The sequence below is a fragment of the Sphaeroforma arctica genome (genome assembly GCF_001186125.1).
Source record: "Sphaeroforma arctica JP610 unplaced genomic scaffold supercont1.531, whole genome shotgun sequence".
NCBI lineage: Eukaryota > Ichthyosporea > Ichthyophonida > Sphaeroforma > Sphaeroforma arctica.
Genome location: NW_014040027.1, coordinates 1 through 20337, shown reverse-complemented (window position 1 = coordinate 20337; position 20337 = coordinate 1). Strand labels below are relative to the sequence as shown.

Sequence of the window (20337 nt, the reverse complement as noted above, 5' to 3'; positions counted from 1 at the left end):
CCCCATCTTCTCTTCCCCCCTATCCGCCTAAACTTATTGCTGCTAGCATTTTCTAGCACGCATAGTGCTGAGACTCTTCATGATTGTCTGACAGTAAACTAAGCTTCTCACTTGCGAAACATTGTGAGGTATTTGTGAGATAGATGTAAACACAAATCCTCTCGTTTCAATACAGCCTCCGTCAATACAATCGAAAGGACTGATGGCATTTGTTTATCATGCCGTAGCACATGGGATGGGTTGGATGCAGAATCCGAATATGCACGAACTAGTTGTACCTGATTCTCAAACGAAAAACACCTAATACATGTAATATTCTCACATTGAATGTTCAATTTGGTCTAAGTTTAATCAATGATGCGATATGATTTGTTTGCAGTTCCGGAGCGATGAAACCCGATTATGAAAATGCGCAGGTCGAGAAGGAGAAAGCGGAAGAGGAACTCAAAGACTTCTACCAACGCCGCAAGGGTATCAACTCAGAGAAGAAACAGTTCAAGGAACAGAAAGATGAGGCCGATAAGTTCCAAAAGCTGACCAACAATAGGGTGCGTAGAGTTTGTGTTGATGATATTATAGGCGGAGACTGTATTTAATAATGATATTTGTTTAATTAGGGGTTTGAGTGCCCAACAGGTAAAAAAAGATTGAGGCTGGTATTTTCACGTTCAAGTGAATTTGAGATATGAAAGTTTGATAGCAAAATTAATATTGTGATTCACTGCAAAAAGTAGTGTTAGAACACAAGTACGTTTGGAGACGTAGTTTGTATCTGGGAGGTAATTGCGATGTCCGAAAGCTACAACTGTTGTAGGCGTGAACCCGATTCGGGTACGGGCTGTCTATGACTATGTTGATGTTGGCTACACATTATTTGAGCCACTCGCTCTCAAAGTGATAAGATTTAGGAAGAATTCTGACTTCTTCATATATATGTGCACATACACGCGCAAGAATGCTTACATAGGCTCATATTCATATACATATTCTACACCCTCTTTCACACACACAAAGTCCAAGGCACACACATATACACACACGTATACGCGGATACGCATACATACATAGTCCCAAGTTTATTATGTATGCTAGAACAATGCACAGGGCACTCACACCAGCTTGAGCACCGAATACGCAAATATAGGTGGTTAGTCATTATTTTATGTCGCTCAAATCATTTTATTATGTATTCGATTTTAATATACGTAACCCACACTCCCTAACGTCTAGTCTTACTGAAATTCATATAATCGTTTATTTTTCTCAACTTTTCTAATCGATACTGCCTATCATATTGGCCATTTGCCTTCAGGATCAAATTGAAGTACAATATTTCCTGTTCCAGCTCTGGGACATTCAGCGGCAGATGAAGGGATCTCTGGTATGTGATTCACAAACTTTTAACGTCCTCCCTTTACCCCCCCCTTCCTCCCTCCCAAAAGAAAGGCTTTTGTGCCAGTCGGCTCCTTTTTGTATTTATATTTTGCAACAACTTACGTGTATATGTATTGAGTGTTCTGTGTATTCAGTGTTGAACGCTTCTACCATCATTCGCCTGCGAAAGGAGAACTCTGTGCTACTGTATGGCTTTCTTTCACTGTGACAATCTGCCTTCACAAGTATATGATTGGTTATTTAGTAAAAATGTACTATCACGATATTGTATCATTATCCATAGACGCCTATAAACATTGTATCAAGATTGTAAACCCTTACCCAGCCGTTTTCTTTCATGGCTCTCGCATGCAGGACTAATTGTATAATTTTCTCTCTACGTATATGCTTGAATTTGTAGAATATGGCCAATTTGCTCGGCAAGGATGTAGAGATTGCAAAAGCCGAACAAACTAAAGCCGAAGAACAGGAACGCAGTAGGCGACGCGCATTGGCCAAAGAACAGTCCCAGCTGGTCAAATTTGACGATCAAATCAGGGACAAGGTGAGCTCGTGCTATTTGAAAAATCGAACGAATCCCATGAACGTGCTAAAGGGACACTGAGTTTATAAGGATTTTCATATGTACGAGTATAATTATTGATAGTCCTGCAGTAGCGTTTATGCATACGAGACGGCGTGCACGTGAGGTGTTATTTTTCATGAACGTCTGCGGTTAAAAGTCGCAAGTATGAGACTAGAAGTGGAATGGCTGGTGTTTATGCCCGTATGAGCGTACGTCTTTGGGAGTATGTTCAGTGCTAGGCGACCATGTCTGTATATTTAAGTATTTATACATATCGTTGTGTGCGAGTGTGCTTACCAACTCAAAGAGTTATTTGTGTGCGTACTTGTATGCATCCTCGGAATTTGTATAATATATTTGTTGATGCGGCACGGCACTCTAACAATTACACTGTATTGTCAAGCGATTTTCTGTGAGTACGTTCCCTTGATCTCTGAATACTCTGGGTTCGAATGTCAAGCGGGCCAAGAAATCCAACAACAACAAAATATGTCGCATTACTTAACCCGGGGTTGTCGTTACATTGCAGAATCGGGAATTAAAGAAGGTGCGGCCCAAACGAACAAAAATCTTACAGCAGCTCGAGCATTGCAAGAAAAAGGTTAGTTTCGTAATCTGTGTGCGAATGTGACCATTGTTGATGTACATGTACATATATGTTTGCGATGTGCAATCTACACCCGAAAAAAATTTGTTTGTATTGAATTCCAGACACAGTCACAAGTTTTTCAGTGATCACGTTTGGACTTGGTATGCCGCTCCCTCATTTCCTCACCTGCCTGTCGTTTTGATGTACCTAGCAAGGACGAACTTGCTTACCACCCAATTGATTTCGATGCACGTTCTGATACTTCACGTTCTGATACTTCACGTTTGTCAATAGCGAAACCACAATATCTTTTTCAAATGCACACGTATACGTACACGCATGTGACACAGGCACTGATGGAACTATATATGTTTAACTAGTTAATTGGTTCTACTCGCTGTCCCACTCACTAAATTTGAGGTGTAGTCATCATGGCAAGCAAGGAACGATACTAAAAGTCTGTACACAATGAAGCACTAACACCTAGAGGCATTTTTTCATCTGGAAAAAAAGAAATAACCTCTACACTTAAGATATTTTCCCCAATGTTTGAAGTAGATAGATATGCGTGTTGAATAATCGTCACATTTGTCATTTTATCAATAGATCGAGGAAGAGCGCGCGCATCTCCAGCAAGCGGAGAGGGATGTGTCGAAACAGGAGGCCACGGTGGACAAGCTCGAGGTGTGTATGTGCATTCTGTATGAATGACTCATACTCTCACAGTAATCGTCTATCTAGATATTTGTACGTCTATTTGAGTACCGAATTGCTTGTGGAGATATTAGGTGTATAGCGTAGGTTCATTCCACGTTTTTCTTTTAACGCCTCAGTATGTTGCAGACTGTAGGCCTGGTGGTAAATGTTTTACCGATTGCCTGTGACTGGGCCTATCGACATTTCGGCCTGTAATAAGCCACGAAATGACACATCCGAGACAATGTAGACTGGTATTTACTTTACCATGGTTATCGATTAGCTCCGCAATATTGAGAGCACAATCTCAGTATTCAAAAGTAGCTGTGCTGAAAATCCTACGTTCACCATTGCGAATCATACAGCGTGATATCAAGGATATCGCCCGTCGTAAGAATAAGTATGAGGCCGAGATAACCGGAGAAGGGGGTTCTGCTGATATCACTTTGGCTACTGCGCAATTGGAACAGGTGCATACATCCTCTCTTGTGTTAATACAATATAAAAATCCATTTGTTTTTAAATGTATACTATAAACACGCATACACACTATATATTATGTATATATTTATATATATAGATATTGATATAGATATAGATATATATGTGTATGAGTGTATGAGTGAGCGTACGAGTATATATATATATATATTATATCATATCTATATAGATATAGATATATTTTATATATATATATATATATTATATATATATATAATAATATATATATATATATACATTATTATATGTATTTATTATATATATATATATATGTGTGTGTGTGTGTGAATCGATATATTTCGTCTACTGGGTGATATGTGTCTATATGTATATGTTTATATAAAATTGTATTTTTCTTTTTTGGTAGATGCATCATTTTTACACTGGAGCAACGGTGACAATCTTCTAGTGACACGATACATCCTTCTTTCCTGAGATACGGTCTTTCAATATAGTGTACTGTCCTGGTTATTTTCTGTATTTCTCAAATCAGTAATCTGCATTTCATTCCATTGAAGGTACATCCTGCTGAAAAGTTGCCTAATATTATAACCTTGAACGTCCTGACAATCAGATAGTATATTATACTTGGGTTATCAGAGTGCTGGTTCGCCACGGCATACTTAGAATCATCCACTATATTTGAAAGTTGTATGTATGACTGATTCTTTTCTCTCTGACTTTTGATGCAGTATAACAAACTCAAATCAACATCAAAGAATCAAACAATGGCACTCCAGAGCAAGATAGACGAGGTACAACGTACAATGCGTATAGCCACCGAGAATCTCAGTCGGTAAGAATCTTACCTTTCGCTTATTGCTTATGATTGGTCCATGTTAATTCATTGAAGTAAAGAGAATTATTCACATTACTGAGAATAGTTTAGTTGCAAGTCTCCACAGTGGGCTGGTTTCCGCTTGCGATGATTTACGATCAATTGTCAGCACGGGAATGTGTATTCAGCATTTGCCACACGTTTTTAGTTCGAAGGACCCTCTTTTCTTTCGGACAGTTTTATGTATAATCCTAGTATATGTATAGGCGGTTCTTTAGATGTAGTCAAGCGTTCAGACTAACGATGCCCCCGACCAATCTACCTACAGAGAAGAAGGCAAGCTCAGCCAGTTCTGTAAGACTAGGGATGCACAGGAGAGCCGGGCGAAGAACTTTGAGCTGCGCAGAGAGAAACTCGCAGCACAGATGAAGGAGCAAGAGGTGAAGGTGCTTGAGCTTACGGATCAGGTCACGGCCCACTCCAAGACACACAGCCGGGACAGCACTAAGGTTGGTCGCACTCATACAGTGAGAAGTTACTTGTATGTTAGGAAAGCATGTGTATTTGTACACGTACATTACAATTGTAAATATAGTATCGAATGCAATGGTATTTACTGAGAGTTCTTTTCCGTACAATGAAGTTCTTTATCATCTTTTGAAATTGTTTGTTGCTTTAACTTTGAAAAATTATTTGCAAGTATACCTGTAAACGTTGCTTGTTCTAATGCCTGTCACTATATTTAAAACAGGTGTACAAATTGCTCGCGAAGATTAATTTAGTATCTATATGCACCTCAACTGTACTTACGCACGCGATTTTGCAGTTGTATGCCAATTTCCGACCAAACTAGTTATTGATCTACAAGATTAGTTGCCAAAAGCACAACGCTTTTTAATTCTCAAATTTGATCCCACATCTGTACTTGCTGAGGTAAACCCGTTATACCCACTATTTATCATTATGTGTGTATAACATAGCTCACAATCCGAACATATGTAAATTGTGATAAATCATAAGGTCTCGTACTAATAGTAGACGTTTTTTTTATATTACAAATCACAAATAGCTGGAAAATGCTCGCGCTCAACTGACCAAGATCGACGGGCAATTGAGAGAAGCTAAGGCAGATAAGAACGAGAGTGAACGTGATCGCAAGTTTTTGGAGTGTTTGGAGGAGATGAAACGGCTGTTCCCAGGTGTCAAGGGTCGACTAATGGACCTTTGTTCCCCTACGCATAAGCGCTTCAATGCCGCCATTACTGTTGTGATGGGTATGTAGTCTGGGTGGTAATTGGTATTCTTGTGACGACTTTCATGTGTATCGTAGTATCTGCTGTGGTTATATACATGCTTGTGGAGGGCGTGTAAGTGGGTTTTGTAAACTCAAAGGTCTCGCTTGCTGATATTCCTATTTTTATGCCTATGATGGTAGCGATGACCAGTTTGGTACGCCTGTAATGGGGTCGCGTGCTGTTTACAAGACTGCGTAATTTCGTCTATTTCCAGTGGTAGTTTCGGATGTATTTATAGAGTTCATGAGCATCTAATAGCGAATGGCGAATAGACCATATTGTCATCCGGCAACAATTGATCTAAATGAAATTTAGCCACCAATCGAGACAGAACAGGATTTTTTTCAGTTTATCTGGTTCTCAAACTGTTCGATACTAGATACAGACAGCAGTAAGTCGCCACCGTAAAATTTACAGCTGGAATCAAACCTTCTTTTATTCTTCGCTACATGTAGGCAAAAACATGGACGCTATCGTAGTGGATACTGTCGAAACGGCCAAATCATGCATGCAGTATCTCAAGGTACAGAAGGGTGGAGTGGCCACCTTCATTCCGTTGCAAACAATCGAGGGCAAGCCTGTCGACGAGCGGCTGCGTAACCTGTAAGTGTACGCCTGTTTACATTCCCTGGTGCTTGTATTACCATCTGTATGTTTGCCTGTATCTCTGTGTAATGTCCATGCGTGTATGTGCGTGTGTGCGTACTTGGGTTTGTAGGTGTAAGCCGTGTGAATGCTCAAGTGTAACGAATGCGTATGTGTGACCAGGGCAAGTGATTATGCGATTTTTGCCTCCGTCCTGAATATTCTCAAATTTTCCATACCACTTCAAACCATATGATTCAGAGGAGGCACCAAACGTCCCGTAGTGGATGTGATTAAGTACAGTGCGGATATCACCAGAGCCATCGAGTTCGCGTGTGGGGCTGCTATTGTATGTGACACTTTGCAGGAGGCGAAAGCACTGTGCTTTGGCAAAGGACGAGCGAGTAAGCACAAGTGTGTCACCATCGATGGCACGTTGATCCGCAGATCGGTAGGTAGTTCTTTAGGTAGATTTTTGGACTACGACAGTTTGTGTGGCACATTGCAAGAGACGGATGCGCTGTGCTTCGCGTAAGAACGAGTGAAAAAGCACAGTGTCACTATTGATGGCTCATGTTTGGTTGATCGGTAGATGCTATTCATAAATAATTGTTCCTGCGCGAGTTTCTGTTACTTTTGCAACCGGCGATAGCTCTGTGTTGTGACAAGGTAAGGTGATTCGGCAGAGATGATACTGTTGGTCGCACTCTGATTCGCAGATCGGTAGTTCAATCGATGGCTTAGATATAGCCATACTTGAGAGCCTTAAACCCCCTAAAATGGGTTCGGTGTTTATTAGCAATTTGATTCTCAGTTTATGTATGTATTTGCCGTTGTCCATACTACTAACCCGATGTCAATTCTCGCAAGCTATATTCTGTTCCAAATTTATTCATGACCTGAAAGTACATATCTGAACTTTTTTTAATTGTTGCTCACATTACAGGGTGTCATGACCGGAGGTCTTACCGGTGTTGAAAGTCGCGCCGCCAAGTGGGAACAAAAGGTATTCCAGCTTGATTTTATCAACATACCACTGTAATTATATTTTCATTCACGTTTTTGCTGTGGCGTTCTTTGCTGGAGTTAAATCTTCGGTCATTACTGGCTGGGCTGCACTATTTCACAAAATACTCCATCTTGTAACATTATTTAATTCTATAACTTACTATTACTTTAATGTCAGGGTTGCTGGTTAGAAAATATTGTTGTATTTATGCCGGTTTTTACCGTATCTGGTTTTCTATAGATTTTGGAAGTCTTTGCATCTGCTCCACTTAGATGAAATTTGTATATTATATATATATCGAATTTAGAATGTCTGTCGTTGTTCAATAAAACAATGTTCAATTTCGACCAATGGACGCTATATTGTCTAACAGATTTCATATTGTTTCTCCTGTCTTTACATAACTAGGCCATCGATGAACTCAAACGGGAGAGAATTCAGTACCAGAGGGACGTAACTGCATTGCAAAGCTCAGTGCCCAGTGTGGAGCGAAGTTTAGACGAGGCAAAGTCACAACTTGCAGCAGCGAAACAAAGACTGAGTCAGTTTCAGCAGGACATGGAGGTATGTATTTGATATCCAGACCTAAATTTTCATTCTATACTATATTAGAGTTGGTCAAAACTGAGTGGTGTACTTATGAATACGTGTGTGCTTGCCTTCTGGGGTCTGAGGAAGTGTATCCAAACTGTTGTGCTCATAAAAACATCGATATGTCGCACCTCAATAATACTGTGAGGGTGGATTTATTTTGCAGAATATGGGCTTATATCTCTGAGATATTTCCTGTGCGTGTAGTTTAGATTCCCGTGCTGAAACTTGGTTTTCATCATCTATGTACAACTGCCAAAGAAGGTGCGTGATTGGAAGTGGGGTAAAATGGGGTTTGTACACTACCGTACATATTCGTGCACAATGTTGTATATCGTCGATATACAGCTGTTAAAGAGAGCCCGTGATTGGGAGTGGAGCGCAATCGAAACTGTGCATATCTATTCGTATGCTCATTCCCATATATTTCTATTCGCATTCAAATTCTCATCGCGTACTATCTTGTATATTGGGTTCCGAATCTTTCGTTCGTTCCATCAGGCTATATCACCCTTTCTTCCAAGTCATTTAAATCTAACCATATTCTCAATTCAATCCGCCCTAATCTTGTCATTACAGATACACAAATATATTTCTTACCAGATAATTTTTTTTATCGCCGCCCATAAAATCACAATACTTGTCTTGAACATTCCAGATCACCACCATGAACATCAACAAACTCAGTGCGAAAGTGGAAGAAAAAGAAATAACCCAAATTGAGGACGAGATCAATAAATACAGCCAAGCAGCCGCCAAGGCGAAGGAAAAGGTCACGGTACTCGAGAGAGAAAGAGATGCAGTGGTGGACCAAGTGTTCGCGGAATTCTGTGCAAGTGTTGGAATTAACAATATCCGAGACTACGAGGTATGTACCAAACGTATATCTGTGACAATGGCTATGTACGCGTGTGTCTACATATCAAGAAACTGGAGACTTATATGCTTGTGTGGAGATAAAGAAAATACGATTTCAGAAGGTACTTACAGGTCAGATGTCTATTCCTATGACCACGAGTCTGTACATAGATCACAGTACTCGAGGGTTAGAGGGATGCAGAAGTGTGGGGGTCAACAATATCTCCCACTACGAGGTGTGTACAGGCCTTACATATATGTCTTTGTTTCATAACATAAGTTACGCTCGCACAATACCCAACACCACTCATATTACATCACCTCACACCCAGAAACAGAGTTCACATAGCGAGACCATAGAGCGATATAAGCTAACTGCATTTTGCGCATCTAATCGAACCACAGGGTACCGAAATCAAGGTCCAGCGTGAGCGTGCACGAAAACTCTTGGAATTTGACAGTCACATCAGCCGCCTGCAGAGCTCACTCGAATTTGAGAAGTCACGCCTCGTATCTTCGCAAGTGAGGATTGCCAAGAAGGTACGTGTGGGTGAATTGTGGCCGATGGGTGGGTGCTAGTAGGGAAAGCTTCGTGTCATGGGCATGAAATAGTATGGTTTGATAGGCGCATCAGCCGCCTACATAGTTCACTCGTTTCGAGAAGTCGGTCTCGTGTCTTAGCAGGTGAAGATTGCCAAAGGGTACGAGCGCACTATCGTTAATTTTGGGTGCTGATATGGCAGGCTTTGGTCTTGTAGCTCTACTAAATGCTCGTTGTCTCATTGGTACACAGGCTATTGCAGCTCTCCAGGAGGAGTTCGGGCTGCTCGAAACACAGTCCATCACGCTTTCGGAGTCCATGACTGCCATTGAAGAGAAACTGGCCACACTTATCAATGACCAGAATCAGTTCAAAACCAAAGTTGACGAGATCGATGTAAGTGTCAGAGAACTCAAAAAACAGGTTAACTCCGCATCAGACCACCTCAACAGCGCCCAGCAGAAGATGGTATGTGCGCAAACACACTTTTCTGGGGGGTTGCAGAGGTATTAGTCACCAGCGCATAGCCTGGTATGTAGATGGCATGTGCGCGTACACACGAGTTCCGTATTGACTCTTGTTTGGTTTGTTGACGCGAATGACAACGATCAAATGGTCTGGTATTGTTACCTATAGAGATGCGCAAGCTATGACTTGCGGTGTGGCCTACGGCCCATCCGTTTTACACAATGCTGCACAACGTTCTTTATGCGCATGTGCACCTTGGGGTGCGTGTAATTGTCTTTGTATGCTTACATTACACAGCTCGTATACGTTGTGTGAGTACGCGCCCACGAATGATCGCGCTCCCACAAATCATTCACTGCCGCAGCAATGCATAGCTTTTTATTCGAAAGTAGACAAGTTTTGTCGCGAAATATTTTTTCCACAACTGACTATTATCGTGTAATCATACAGAATATGTATAACATATTTTTTTTTGATGCGTGCCCTATCTGACTGGATGAATCTCAGTGTATTCGGCTGTACTCTCTGTTTCATGTCCCTATCGCCATCTTTTTCACAGGTGATCGAAAATATAACAGAAGCTCTCTTGGTAGCTTCATAGGTATTCGTGTCTAATCCACATATCTAGAAAATTTGCATATGTGCAGTATTCTATGTAGACATTGATCGTTGCAATATCTACATCTGACTCTGTCCCAATTTCGAAACAGGCCTCGAAGCTGAACGACTTGAAACAAGCACGTAGCAAACGGCGCTCGCTTCTGATGGCGTGCTTAGTGGAGGAGATCGAAATCCCGTTGAAGAAGGGCAAGATGGAGAATGTGGCTTTGGCGGGTGAGTACTTATGCATTGATTCTGTAATATGAATGGGGCAGAAACTTCTACCACGTTGAGTATGTATTTGCTGCTTTTCCGATGAATGGATTGGCAGGGGGAGTGATTGCGAATGTGGCTCTAACACTACTTGTCTATGTATCGTGTTTTTGCCGGATGGTAAGCGGGTGTAGATTCACTACCTTTTTCAATGGATGACAATTTCGGCCGTAGTGGATGCATGTAAAATGCTTTAATGGACGACTGGAAGTGCAATATTGTTATTTTAGTATGCTTAAGTATATTATTTCCGGAATACACAAGGTCGTAATTGGGAGGAACATGTTTACATCGTCATTTTACACATACATGAGTATACGTGTACAAATTTACTCTTATATATATATATATATATATATACATACCTGTTGGTGCATTATAATTTATGCATGCATGTTCAATTCCCCACTATATCTCAGGTATGAATACCTCGGCGGACGATACTATGGATGTGGATGAGAGGGACGTCTCTGTATCAGAAGATGTGCTCACAGACGCGGGCATTGAAATCAATTTCGATGAGTTATCGGATGAGATCCGAAGTTTAGGTATGTACACCAACTGGAATTTTAATAGGAGACAAAATTTACTTCGTGAGCTTCTTTTGTAAAAGGTTATAGCTTTGTCTGGTGGTCTGATCAAGTGTCGCAATTGTACGTGTAAACCATATGTAAACTTAAGCGAATGTATGTAATTCCGGACAACGTCACTTGTACAGAAGACCCCAGCGACGTAGCTAGTGTAATGGCACAATACACCGAGAAACTGAAGAAAATTGCGAGCAAGATCGACAACATGGCTCCTAATATGAAGGCGGTGGAGAAGCTGGACGGTGTACGCAAGCGCTTGAAGGCCATCGAGGCACGTTATATTATTGTTTACATACTTATATTTACACATACGTAGTATTCAGACGATATAGATAATTTTCAGTTAAACGCTGGAAACACACGTGCAGCTAAAAATTTGTGCTAAACCATTTATGCACAATACCGGTACCGATGATTCTATCGTGTTTACACAATAGCTAAAATACATGGCACCTCTCGTGTGTACACAATTGCAAACCTTTCTATAGGATTTGGACGCGCTTAAATTCTGCATTAACGAGGAATACTAAGATGTAGATTGCATCGGATGCCAAGTTTTCGCAGTAGTAGTTACCCAACGAAACGCGTGTTGATAATCGCGACAAATTATCTTACTTGATATTGCAGGTTGAATTCGATGCCGCGCGAGAAAGAGCAGAGAAAGCGGATTCCCAATTTCGCGCCATGCAGAAGAAGCGGTTCCAATTGTATGTTGTTGACACGGGTATATACATGTGCTGAAATATTCCTAGACATACATATAGTGTGAATGCGTATCCACAAACCTGCAGCCCGTTACAACAAATTCTCTAAGTCTAGACAAGGAGATTATCTTTGCAGATATTCAAATATGTCATTTTGCCTTGATATTTTACACTCGTATGCTTTCAAAGCGAGCACGCCGTGTTATTGAAAGGTGCCTTTGCCTTCCTGTATGTATTCAGTAGATGGATGGTACGGGTCCAAAAGATAGATCTTTATCCGTTGATTCTAATATTCGAGCGCGTGGGTATTATATGTCGCGATATTAGGAGTTGGCTGCCAAAGACGCACTATCGAAATCGGTTTTTGCTATAGAACGTTCAAGCTAATAGTTTTTATAGTGCCATGCAAATTGCATGTCGATATACCTAATGGTCTGTGCATTTGTATATTGCTGTTTGCCTTTATGCTGTCGCTTCATCGATTACATTGCTAGTACACGAGGATCAATCACCTTTTTGAGGTTGCTACCTTAATTGAAGAAGAAAAATATATTTAATCATCCTTCATCGTATCTGCGGAACAATCGAGTACAGTTTATTCGCAAACCTTAGTTTCATACGTCTACATACTGTCATCCATCCATCACATTGCAGGTTCGACAAGGCTTACACACATATTTCGGGCCAGATCGATACCATCTACAAAGAGCTCACGCGTAACGTGAAGTCGAGGGCCCCTGGAGGCACAGCATACCTGACTCTGGAGAGCAATGAGGTGTGTGTGAGGATATTAAGTCTTCCTGTGTGTGTAAGGTTGTGTACAGACATACAGCACAAGCAAGCCTTTGTGTGTTTGTGTATCAATGTGTGTCAATATCAGAATTTTCTAACGTATCTGTACGAACGTTACATATTTTCTTGAATGTCGTAGCTTCCATACTTATACGTGCATGTCTTATCACAGCTATTGAGAATCTTCACATCACTCTTCGTTGTATCCAGATGACTGTCTTTTCAGCTAATACCCTTTTGGATGAAAGTCGTGAGTGGTTTAGAATATCTGAGTTGGACGCAAGTCCATACTTTACATCATGAATAAAGTACACCGGTGTAGCCGGTTCGAAGAACTGCCTTTTATAGCCTTGAGTTTGAGACAGTCTTTGCGACCATTTACGCCAGTTGCGAAATCACAGTCAATTGTATTCCGTGGTGTACTCCTGATACCAGCTCTATGAATTGATTTTTGTATCAACGTTTCGGAAATCAAATTCTATCGCCATAATTCTCGAATTGTTTGGGGTCTCTCCAATTCTAACGAGACATTATGCAGACGTACCAAGTACAGGTTTTCGTTGAATTGCCCGAAATCAAACACTGACATCGCGTAGTAGTTCTCATTCTGTTCTGTGCTTTGCCTCATACCCGTAGGAGCCGTATCTGTACGGTATCAAATACAACACGATGCCTCCCTCTAAGCGTTTCCGAGACATGGAACAGCTCAGTGGAGGCGAGAAGACCGTTGCAGCCTTGGCTCTACTGTTTGCGATTCATAGGTAAATGACCTGAAATGTTTCGATGTGTCCTACTTGAGCTGTATGTGTTCATCTGCGCGTATGTTCGTAGGCAGCTGTGATGAGAAGGTCACAACTGATATCTATTCTGATGAAACCTTGCTTAAATCGGACTTGATAGATATAGCTCAAGAATGTTGAGACCTTGCTTAATTGTATTTGCACTCCGTACCGAATAGCTTTCGGCCGTCGCCTTTCTTCATCATGGATGAGATTGACGCCGCGCTTGATGCAGTCAATGTGCACAAAGTCGCGACGTACATCAAGCAGCGGTCTGGCGACTTCCAGGTATTTCACTCTGGATCAAGCAAAACGCTTCTATACACAGCCTGTTGAACAAACTTACCTTGTCGTTGCACGTGCCAACACCAGCTCCACATGCATGCCTTTTGTAGTCACTCGCAAAAGTTGTTTGTGTATGTTGATTTATTATTGGTCATTGTCTCACATGTCTTAGCAGATTGGTGTAATTCTTAGCCGTTTGTCAGTATTTCTATGATCATCAGTGTATTTCTCCTACACTGCGTCCGTGTCTCCTCAACGTGGTGGTAACTTCCTCGCACGCGTTCTCAGTGTTTATCACACCCGTCGTTCAATAAGTTTTATCTAGACACTGCATCAGCATTTTTTTTAAATTGTTTTTGTCAATTTTCCATCTAAGTTGCTATACCAACTCCGAGAATAATTTTTTTACGTGTTGATGGTAGGCTATATCCTTGTTGTATGTACGGTACCACTTTTCGGGTGTATCATTGTGCGTCTTCGGTATTTCTACACTAGTGTTACACTAGTCTAAGCATTCTTGATCCACTTAGAACCAGAACCTAGGCATGCCACTTTTTGACAACAGTAGTTCAGTTTTGTAACAAATATGATTCCTCTGTTTCTGATTGCATCCTGTAAGCCTCTCTTATCATTCGTTACTACAGTGCATTGTCATCTCGCTCAAGGACTCGTTCTACGACAAAGCCGATGGAATCGTAGGCATCTACAGAGATAAGGCCCTTGAAGCAAGCAACTCGCTCACGCTTGATTTGCGGCCGTATGACGACACAATCCCATCGCAGGGGTAGATCAGGACTATTCAGTACTTACAATACCCTTCGCAGTTTTCAGTTACCCGCAAATTCATGGATTTACCATATGTGGTCGAGGTTTCGATAACATCACAGATCGAGCATAAGGGGCGCGAGGCAGATGTGCGCACTCGCAGCTATAAACGCAACTATGCTGTCTACAACGGACCTTGATAGTAGACGGGCCCAGCCAGACAAAACTGGCTAATTATTTATACACTATAGATTCAGGTCCAACGTAAACCTTCGATGTTGAAGCATCAGGAAAAGGAGTATGCTCAGTGGGTTCACAATGGTGCTCAAACTGGATCTATGTATTCAGAGGAAGTTCAGAGTACGCACAGTCGAATTGAGATACTCTTACTTAACCGACAACGGTATTGTGGGGGTTTTTTTTTGCTCGGAGGATGCAACCTTGGATACTATGTGGCTTCGGTATTGTTTTAGCTACATCATCGCATGTGTACATACGGTCACACATTCCAAAAAAAAATATGGGTGCATATGTACTCAAACATATGTGCTTGTATATATGCGAAAACATGCTGGAGACGTTGAAGACGAAAGGCGCAAAATGCGCGTAGAACGTAAAAAGAAAACGGAAGTCTTCGCAGTGCCATTATATGCAAATGTGTACGAGGCATTGCTGTGCGATACATTTATCTGAATAGCAACATCAATGGGTTCACACACATATACAATTTAGGAGCTGATACTAATAGCCACGCCATAGCAGCATAGCCCAAATAGAGGCAAAGCACCTTATTCAGTCAAAACTGAGTGAGATGCAAATTCACAGTTGAACGCAGTGTAAGGTCAGCCAAATATACGACAGGGGTTTCAACAGCAGAATAAACCGACGGCTGATGTTCAATATAGTGTTGCCCTTGAATGCGGGGGCTTGGCTCCCACTTCACGGGGCCATGGCCTTACGCGTTTATTGGACATTGAGAACACTTATGTACTAATTTTTTTGCTTACTCTTATCGTATAAATATGACAATATCCTTGTTTGGCGTCATCATTCAAATCTGGAAGGAAAAATAGAATTATATTCTTTTTATGTTCATGATTTAGGTTTTACTTTGTTTGTATCTATGGCGAGTCATGCATTGGGTTCCCAACCCTCGGGCTCGAGATAGGCAATGCGCAGACTCTGTGTGTATACCAGTCTCGCTAGTGTGACGATCACTATAAATTGCAGTAGGATGATCCCCTGTATAGTTTCAATTCCCAAAAGTTGAGAATCACAAAGTTAGTTAGGATACGGATAGTCCACGTATATTGCATTATGGACAACAAGAGTATTGTTATCATGAAACAAATCAAAAGAAATGGTGTATTGTACAAATATGTAATACACAATTGTAGACAGTGGATACACTCGCGCAGGTACATCTCATAATGCTAGTGGATGCAATGTGCTGATTCCAATGACAGAAGAAAAAAACTATGGGTTGTTTTATCACTGTAAGAACTATGCACACTCGATGAGGATATACACTCGTAGTTCACGTGTGCGATAGAGGAACTTACACTTGTGTAGTCAGCAAGGATTCGAATCTTAAATTAAAACATATAAATCAAGAAGTGCACGGAACTTGTTTCTCTCAGAGGCAGTTACATTTTGAGGATGGTCATAACTTTAGAAACGCATCGAACTAAAAAAAAACAATATCAAAGCATTTTTAAAAGAGAAATAAAAGTATCTATAAGGGCAGTTCGCCGCTGGAAATAGAACTCTTAACTACCACTATCAAACTAATCTTTTTGCATTCAGCCATCGATTTTATAAGGGCGAGTCTTAAGGGTTCAAGTTTCCACATTCAAATTTTCGATCAAGGCACATTAGCCAATGAAATCCTTTATAACCTTGAAAGTTGAACGCGAAACAGAAGTGCGTTTCGTCAAATTCGGATAGCACTTTGATTTTACAATCAAGAATCAAAGACAATCAAGGTAGGACGGTTTTACGGAATCTTCAAAATATTGATAATCACCGTACTATGCCTCACATTTCTTTTAATCGCACTCTTTGCCAATTTTTACGGTTATTCCTTATCAGGCTAAAAATAAATCTGAAATAGTCCATAAAAGCCCACCCGAAGACACAGTCATTTTAGGACTCTGGCCCTTGTATCCTTGATTTTGAACAATATTTCTTGAACCCTTAAGACTGACCCTAACCAACACAAGAAGATATCACTGGTTAAAATACAGAAATCAGGCACTTACCAACAAGTAAACCTCAACCGTGGCCAGGGTTTTCTTCTTGATAACTTCATCGGGTGTACTTACGACATCATCTGTCATTCTCGGTTTCAAAATCTTCGATGCGGTGCTGTTTTTTTTCTTAATACCTTTGCTTCTTCCGCGAGCGTCTTGCATGCTGTCATTAGAGACTGCATGACCGTCTGGCTCCCTATTGGACAAGAATAAACAAAAATCATGAGTACATTTTGAAAATCTATGGATTTTTATGGTGTAGAGCTCATTCCATGAGTCGGTAGTGGCTTGGTGGGCTGAAAATGTATGTGCCGACTACGGAGTCGAGTATTGTCAGTGCGAGCAGTGGTCTCATGAGGAACCAGCAATGCATGTGTACATGTCGAATACAACAACAGATATATGTGCATAGATGGTGAGCGTACAAACACTATACTCGTCTCCGAGATACGATTGATTCAAATCCTCTCCCAACGCCGGGGGTTGGGGGGGGGGGGGTGAAGTAGCATACACACCTAGCGTATCGTGATGAAGGTAGAGAGTGAAGCGGTATAATTTAGACTGTTAGATTGTAGAGTATTTTAATTGCAGGTACAGTTTGCACACAGAGGGTGCGTCAAGTATGGAACGTTCGAATATGTAACTGGTAATTTTGGAAAGCGGCAAACGAGTAGGTATAAAGTTAGATGTTTCACGACCTACATGGGGTATGGGAACTCGGGTCAAGGTCGTGTATTCATGCGGGAAAGTTGGAATAGTGTGAACGTGCTACACACATAGCTATAAACATGTAGTGATTTTCTGTCACGTTTTACATGCTCAAATGCCACCATGTAGATATGGTATGCTCAAACCCGCTGCAAACGCTGCATATATGCCGTTTTGTTTTGATGTATGCGCCCACTTTCTCACCACATCCATTTGCAACATGAAAGTATTAGCGACATTCGCAACATTTACGTTTATTGATTTTCTATAGCCGGTTATACACGCACAACGTTCAATTGCCACATGCGCAGCATATACAGATGCTGATAGGATATCAACTACGGACGTTGAATATCTTGTATCAGCCATATACTAATTATTCATTAGTGGGATTGCTGAAATTAAAGTGGGCAATAAGGTGGCTGTCGCAATAGCCTCCTACGTATTCCTTACGCTTACAACAAAAAAGCGCTCAACCATTATGTACACACACTTGCTATCACTTGCTACTTGCATTTATATGATACATACACGTATTTTCGCTTGTATCTATATGTAATACACGCTTCCTGATTACATTAAATTATTTGTAACCCACACGAATATGTCCCGTCCAAGAATATATGTGTATGCTGGTGGATGCTGACTCTCGTCTGAATGGATAATTGTATGCTTTCTGTCGTGCTGGTGGAACTGCCTCGAGAATATATATGAAACTAGATATACTTGATTGCTACATGAACTTATGTATCACATACACTCAAATAAAATATACATAAACTTGCTACATACACTCATTATGTTCTGATTTATTACATACGCATATGCCGGTGGTGGTGGCTGGCTATCCTCTGAGGTGGTGCTGTGCAAACTCTCTGTTGTGCTGTTAGTGCTCACTCGAGATGACACGCGTGACAGTGTACTCACTGGTAATCTACTTCCTCCCGCCGAGTCTGCTTGGCCAACTAAAGTTATTGTATACGAGAGTGTACCAGAGAGTGTGTGATAGCCTCATTAAACATTTATAGTCAATTGAAGTCTTTGTATATCAGAATGTGTATCGATCGCAATATACATTATACAGTGGATCCGTTGGTAGCGATGGAGTGCATACATATGACAAGAGTTCTGATGCAATATACCCACAATGTAATAATAGTTATTCACTGGATAGACGGTGCCCAGGTGTGCGACCGTACGATTAGTTTATGTTTTAGTGCTGTCTGGACCACTAACAGTACGATATAACTGTAAGTCAATGCGTATAATGAGCCTAAAGAAATGGGGAGGGGAGAGTTGATATCAGAATCTGTCATATCTTTATTGGGGGGGTTTGGATTGCCCACTTGGCGTGTTCATGAGAACCATTTAGTTTAAGCCATGAAGCGTACATGTATACTGAGCATACAAAGACGCTGATGAGAATCTCCATCAAATACACACATTCGAAGAATCTATCAGCCATATTCATTCAAAGAATACCACTATGCGCGAATAAATATTCTGTGTTTTCCAACAGACGCGGGATGACTTTCGTAGAAACCGTAGTATACTCATACAAACAGTAGGTTTGTATTAAATATGCTTATACACTTAAAACAGAGCATGAAAAAGAGATATACTAGAATGTTGCCCTGAAAAATTGATATACTTTGATAAATATTAATTATTCATAACCATGCGTACAAGAAATCTATGCTTGCATGCTATGATTGAGGCGAAATATAAAAATCTCAGATGTTAACCATTTTTTATAAACATACACATACATACACCAGATACATGGATACATAAATAAAATGTTACACACTCATGCGGACCGTCTGGTGGAGATGATGTACGACATCGTTCTGATCGTAGGTGTAAATCCATAATGTTTGTGTGCTCCCCCTCGCATATCTGTGAAAATAGAGTGTTCAAGGAAACATGAAGGGTAGGCACTAAGAAAATGCGATTCTCGAATATCCAGTTCGCAACGCACAGTCTAAAAATGTAATTCGGTGTGAGTATATGTGCAACCTATAGTCTAGATTGTCTGAATATTCTCAAGCAAGCTCGATTGTGGGAAGAAATCCGTGCGAATTACATTTCATATATGCTTCTATATATATTTTGAAATTACGTACCAAAATAAAGAATCTGTTAAATAGCCCATATCTCCGTTCTTTGAAAATATACAATCTCGCACAAACAGCTGCAATATACGCCTCATTCATCACCGAGAAGAGAACACAACGCTGAAAACTAATCGTACATACCCATCGCCCACAATGAGGGGTTCAAAGGTGTATCGCAGAACACCCTTCTTTAAAGTGTTCATGGGGAAGTCGGTCTTTAGTTGCGTCACGTCTTCCCCGAATGCACTCCAGGGCATTTTCCCTGTTTTATATAATATGAGTGTTTAACTCGATATTTTAGTCTTAAATGCAAATATGAGTGCATAGTGCATGTATATCGAGAGAAGCGTAAATTATACCTCCTTACGGTTATGATACCATATGATAACTTCTAAGTCTAAATCATGAATCCCAAACTGCAACCCACCTTCCACCGGCGCCGGTTGCTCCCTCGTATTATCCTTACAGATCACCAGCAGCCAGTGCAATTGCTTGATGTACTTGCCGACCTTAATCTGCACACAAGACACGGATATGTTTTTAATTGGGACATGAATGAAGAGCATAGTAGTTGAAAGAACGTTTAAGTACATTGTTGTGT

The 20337-nt window shown here is 40.8% G+C and overlaps 2 protein-coding genes across 4 annotated transcripts in view; one reads left to right on the top strand and one right to left on the bottom strand.

Annotated features, from left to right (window-relative positions):
- Positions 1-15686, top strand: part of SARC_07015 — an 18782-nt gene extending 3096 nt beyond the window's left edge. For both annotated transcript variants that reach the window (XM_014299051.1, XM_014299050.1), the window contains 24 exons: positions 380-548; positions 1313-1381; positions 1796-1939; positions 2490-2561; positions 3156-3233; positions 3611-3715; positions 4439-4542; positions 4853-5033; positions 5594-5798; positions 6275-6422; positions 6666-6855; positions 7351-7410; positions 7822-7977; positions 8663-8872; positions 9268-9402; positions 9656-9871; positions 10582-10705; positions 11164-11292; positions 11463-11605; positions 11962-12041; positions 12693-12813; positions 13467-13591; positions 13789-13897; positions 14539-15686. In XM_014299051.1, coding sequence (XP_014154526.1) covers positions 380-548; positions 1313-1381; positions 1796-1939; positions 2490-2561; positions 3156-3233; positions 3611-3715; positions 4439-4542; positions 4853-5033; positions 5594-5798; positions 6275-6422; positions 6666-6855; positions 7351-7410; positions 7822-7977; positions 8663-8872; positions 9268-9402; positions 9656-9871; positions 10582-10705; positions 11164-11292; positions 11463-11605; positions 11962-12041; positions 12693-12813; positions 13467-13591; positions 13789-13897; positions 14539-14682 — 3217 coding nt within the window. In that variant the 3' untranslated portion in view covers positions 14683-15686. The remainder of the gene's footprint in view (positions 1-379; positions 549-1312; positions 1382-1795; positions 1940-2489; positions 2562-3155; positions 3234-3610; positions 3716-4438; positions 4543-4852; positions 5034-5593; positions 5799-6274; positions 6423-6665; positions 6856-7350; positions 7411-7821; positions 7978-8662; positions 8873-9267; positions 9403-9655; positions 9872-10581; positions 10706-11163; positions 11293-11462; positions 11606-11961; positions 12042-12692; positions 12814-13466; positions 13592-13788; positions 13898-14538) is intronic.
- Positions 15687-15749: 63 nt separating this feature from the next.
- On the bottom strand, positions 15750-20302 carry SARC_07014 (the record flags this gene model as incomplete). 2 transcript variants are annotated; one of them, XM_014299049.1, is made up of 6 exons in its annotated part: positions 15750-15901; positions 16921-17107; positions 18440-18584; positions 19430-19518; positions 19878-19998; positions 20164-20302. In XM_014299049.1, 6 exons carry the CDS (start codon positions 20300-20302, stop codon positions 15791-15793), a joined length of 792 nt encoding a protein of 263 aa, XP_014154524.1. In that variant the 3' UTR covers positions 15750-15790. The 2 variants fall into 2 exon arrangements, with proteins under 2 accessions (XP_014154524.1, XP_014154523.1); XM_014299048.1 differs by lacking the exon at positions 15750-15901 and having other exon boundaries at positions 16651-17107.
- Positions 20303-20337: the final 35 nt, after the last annotated feature.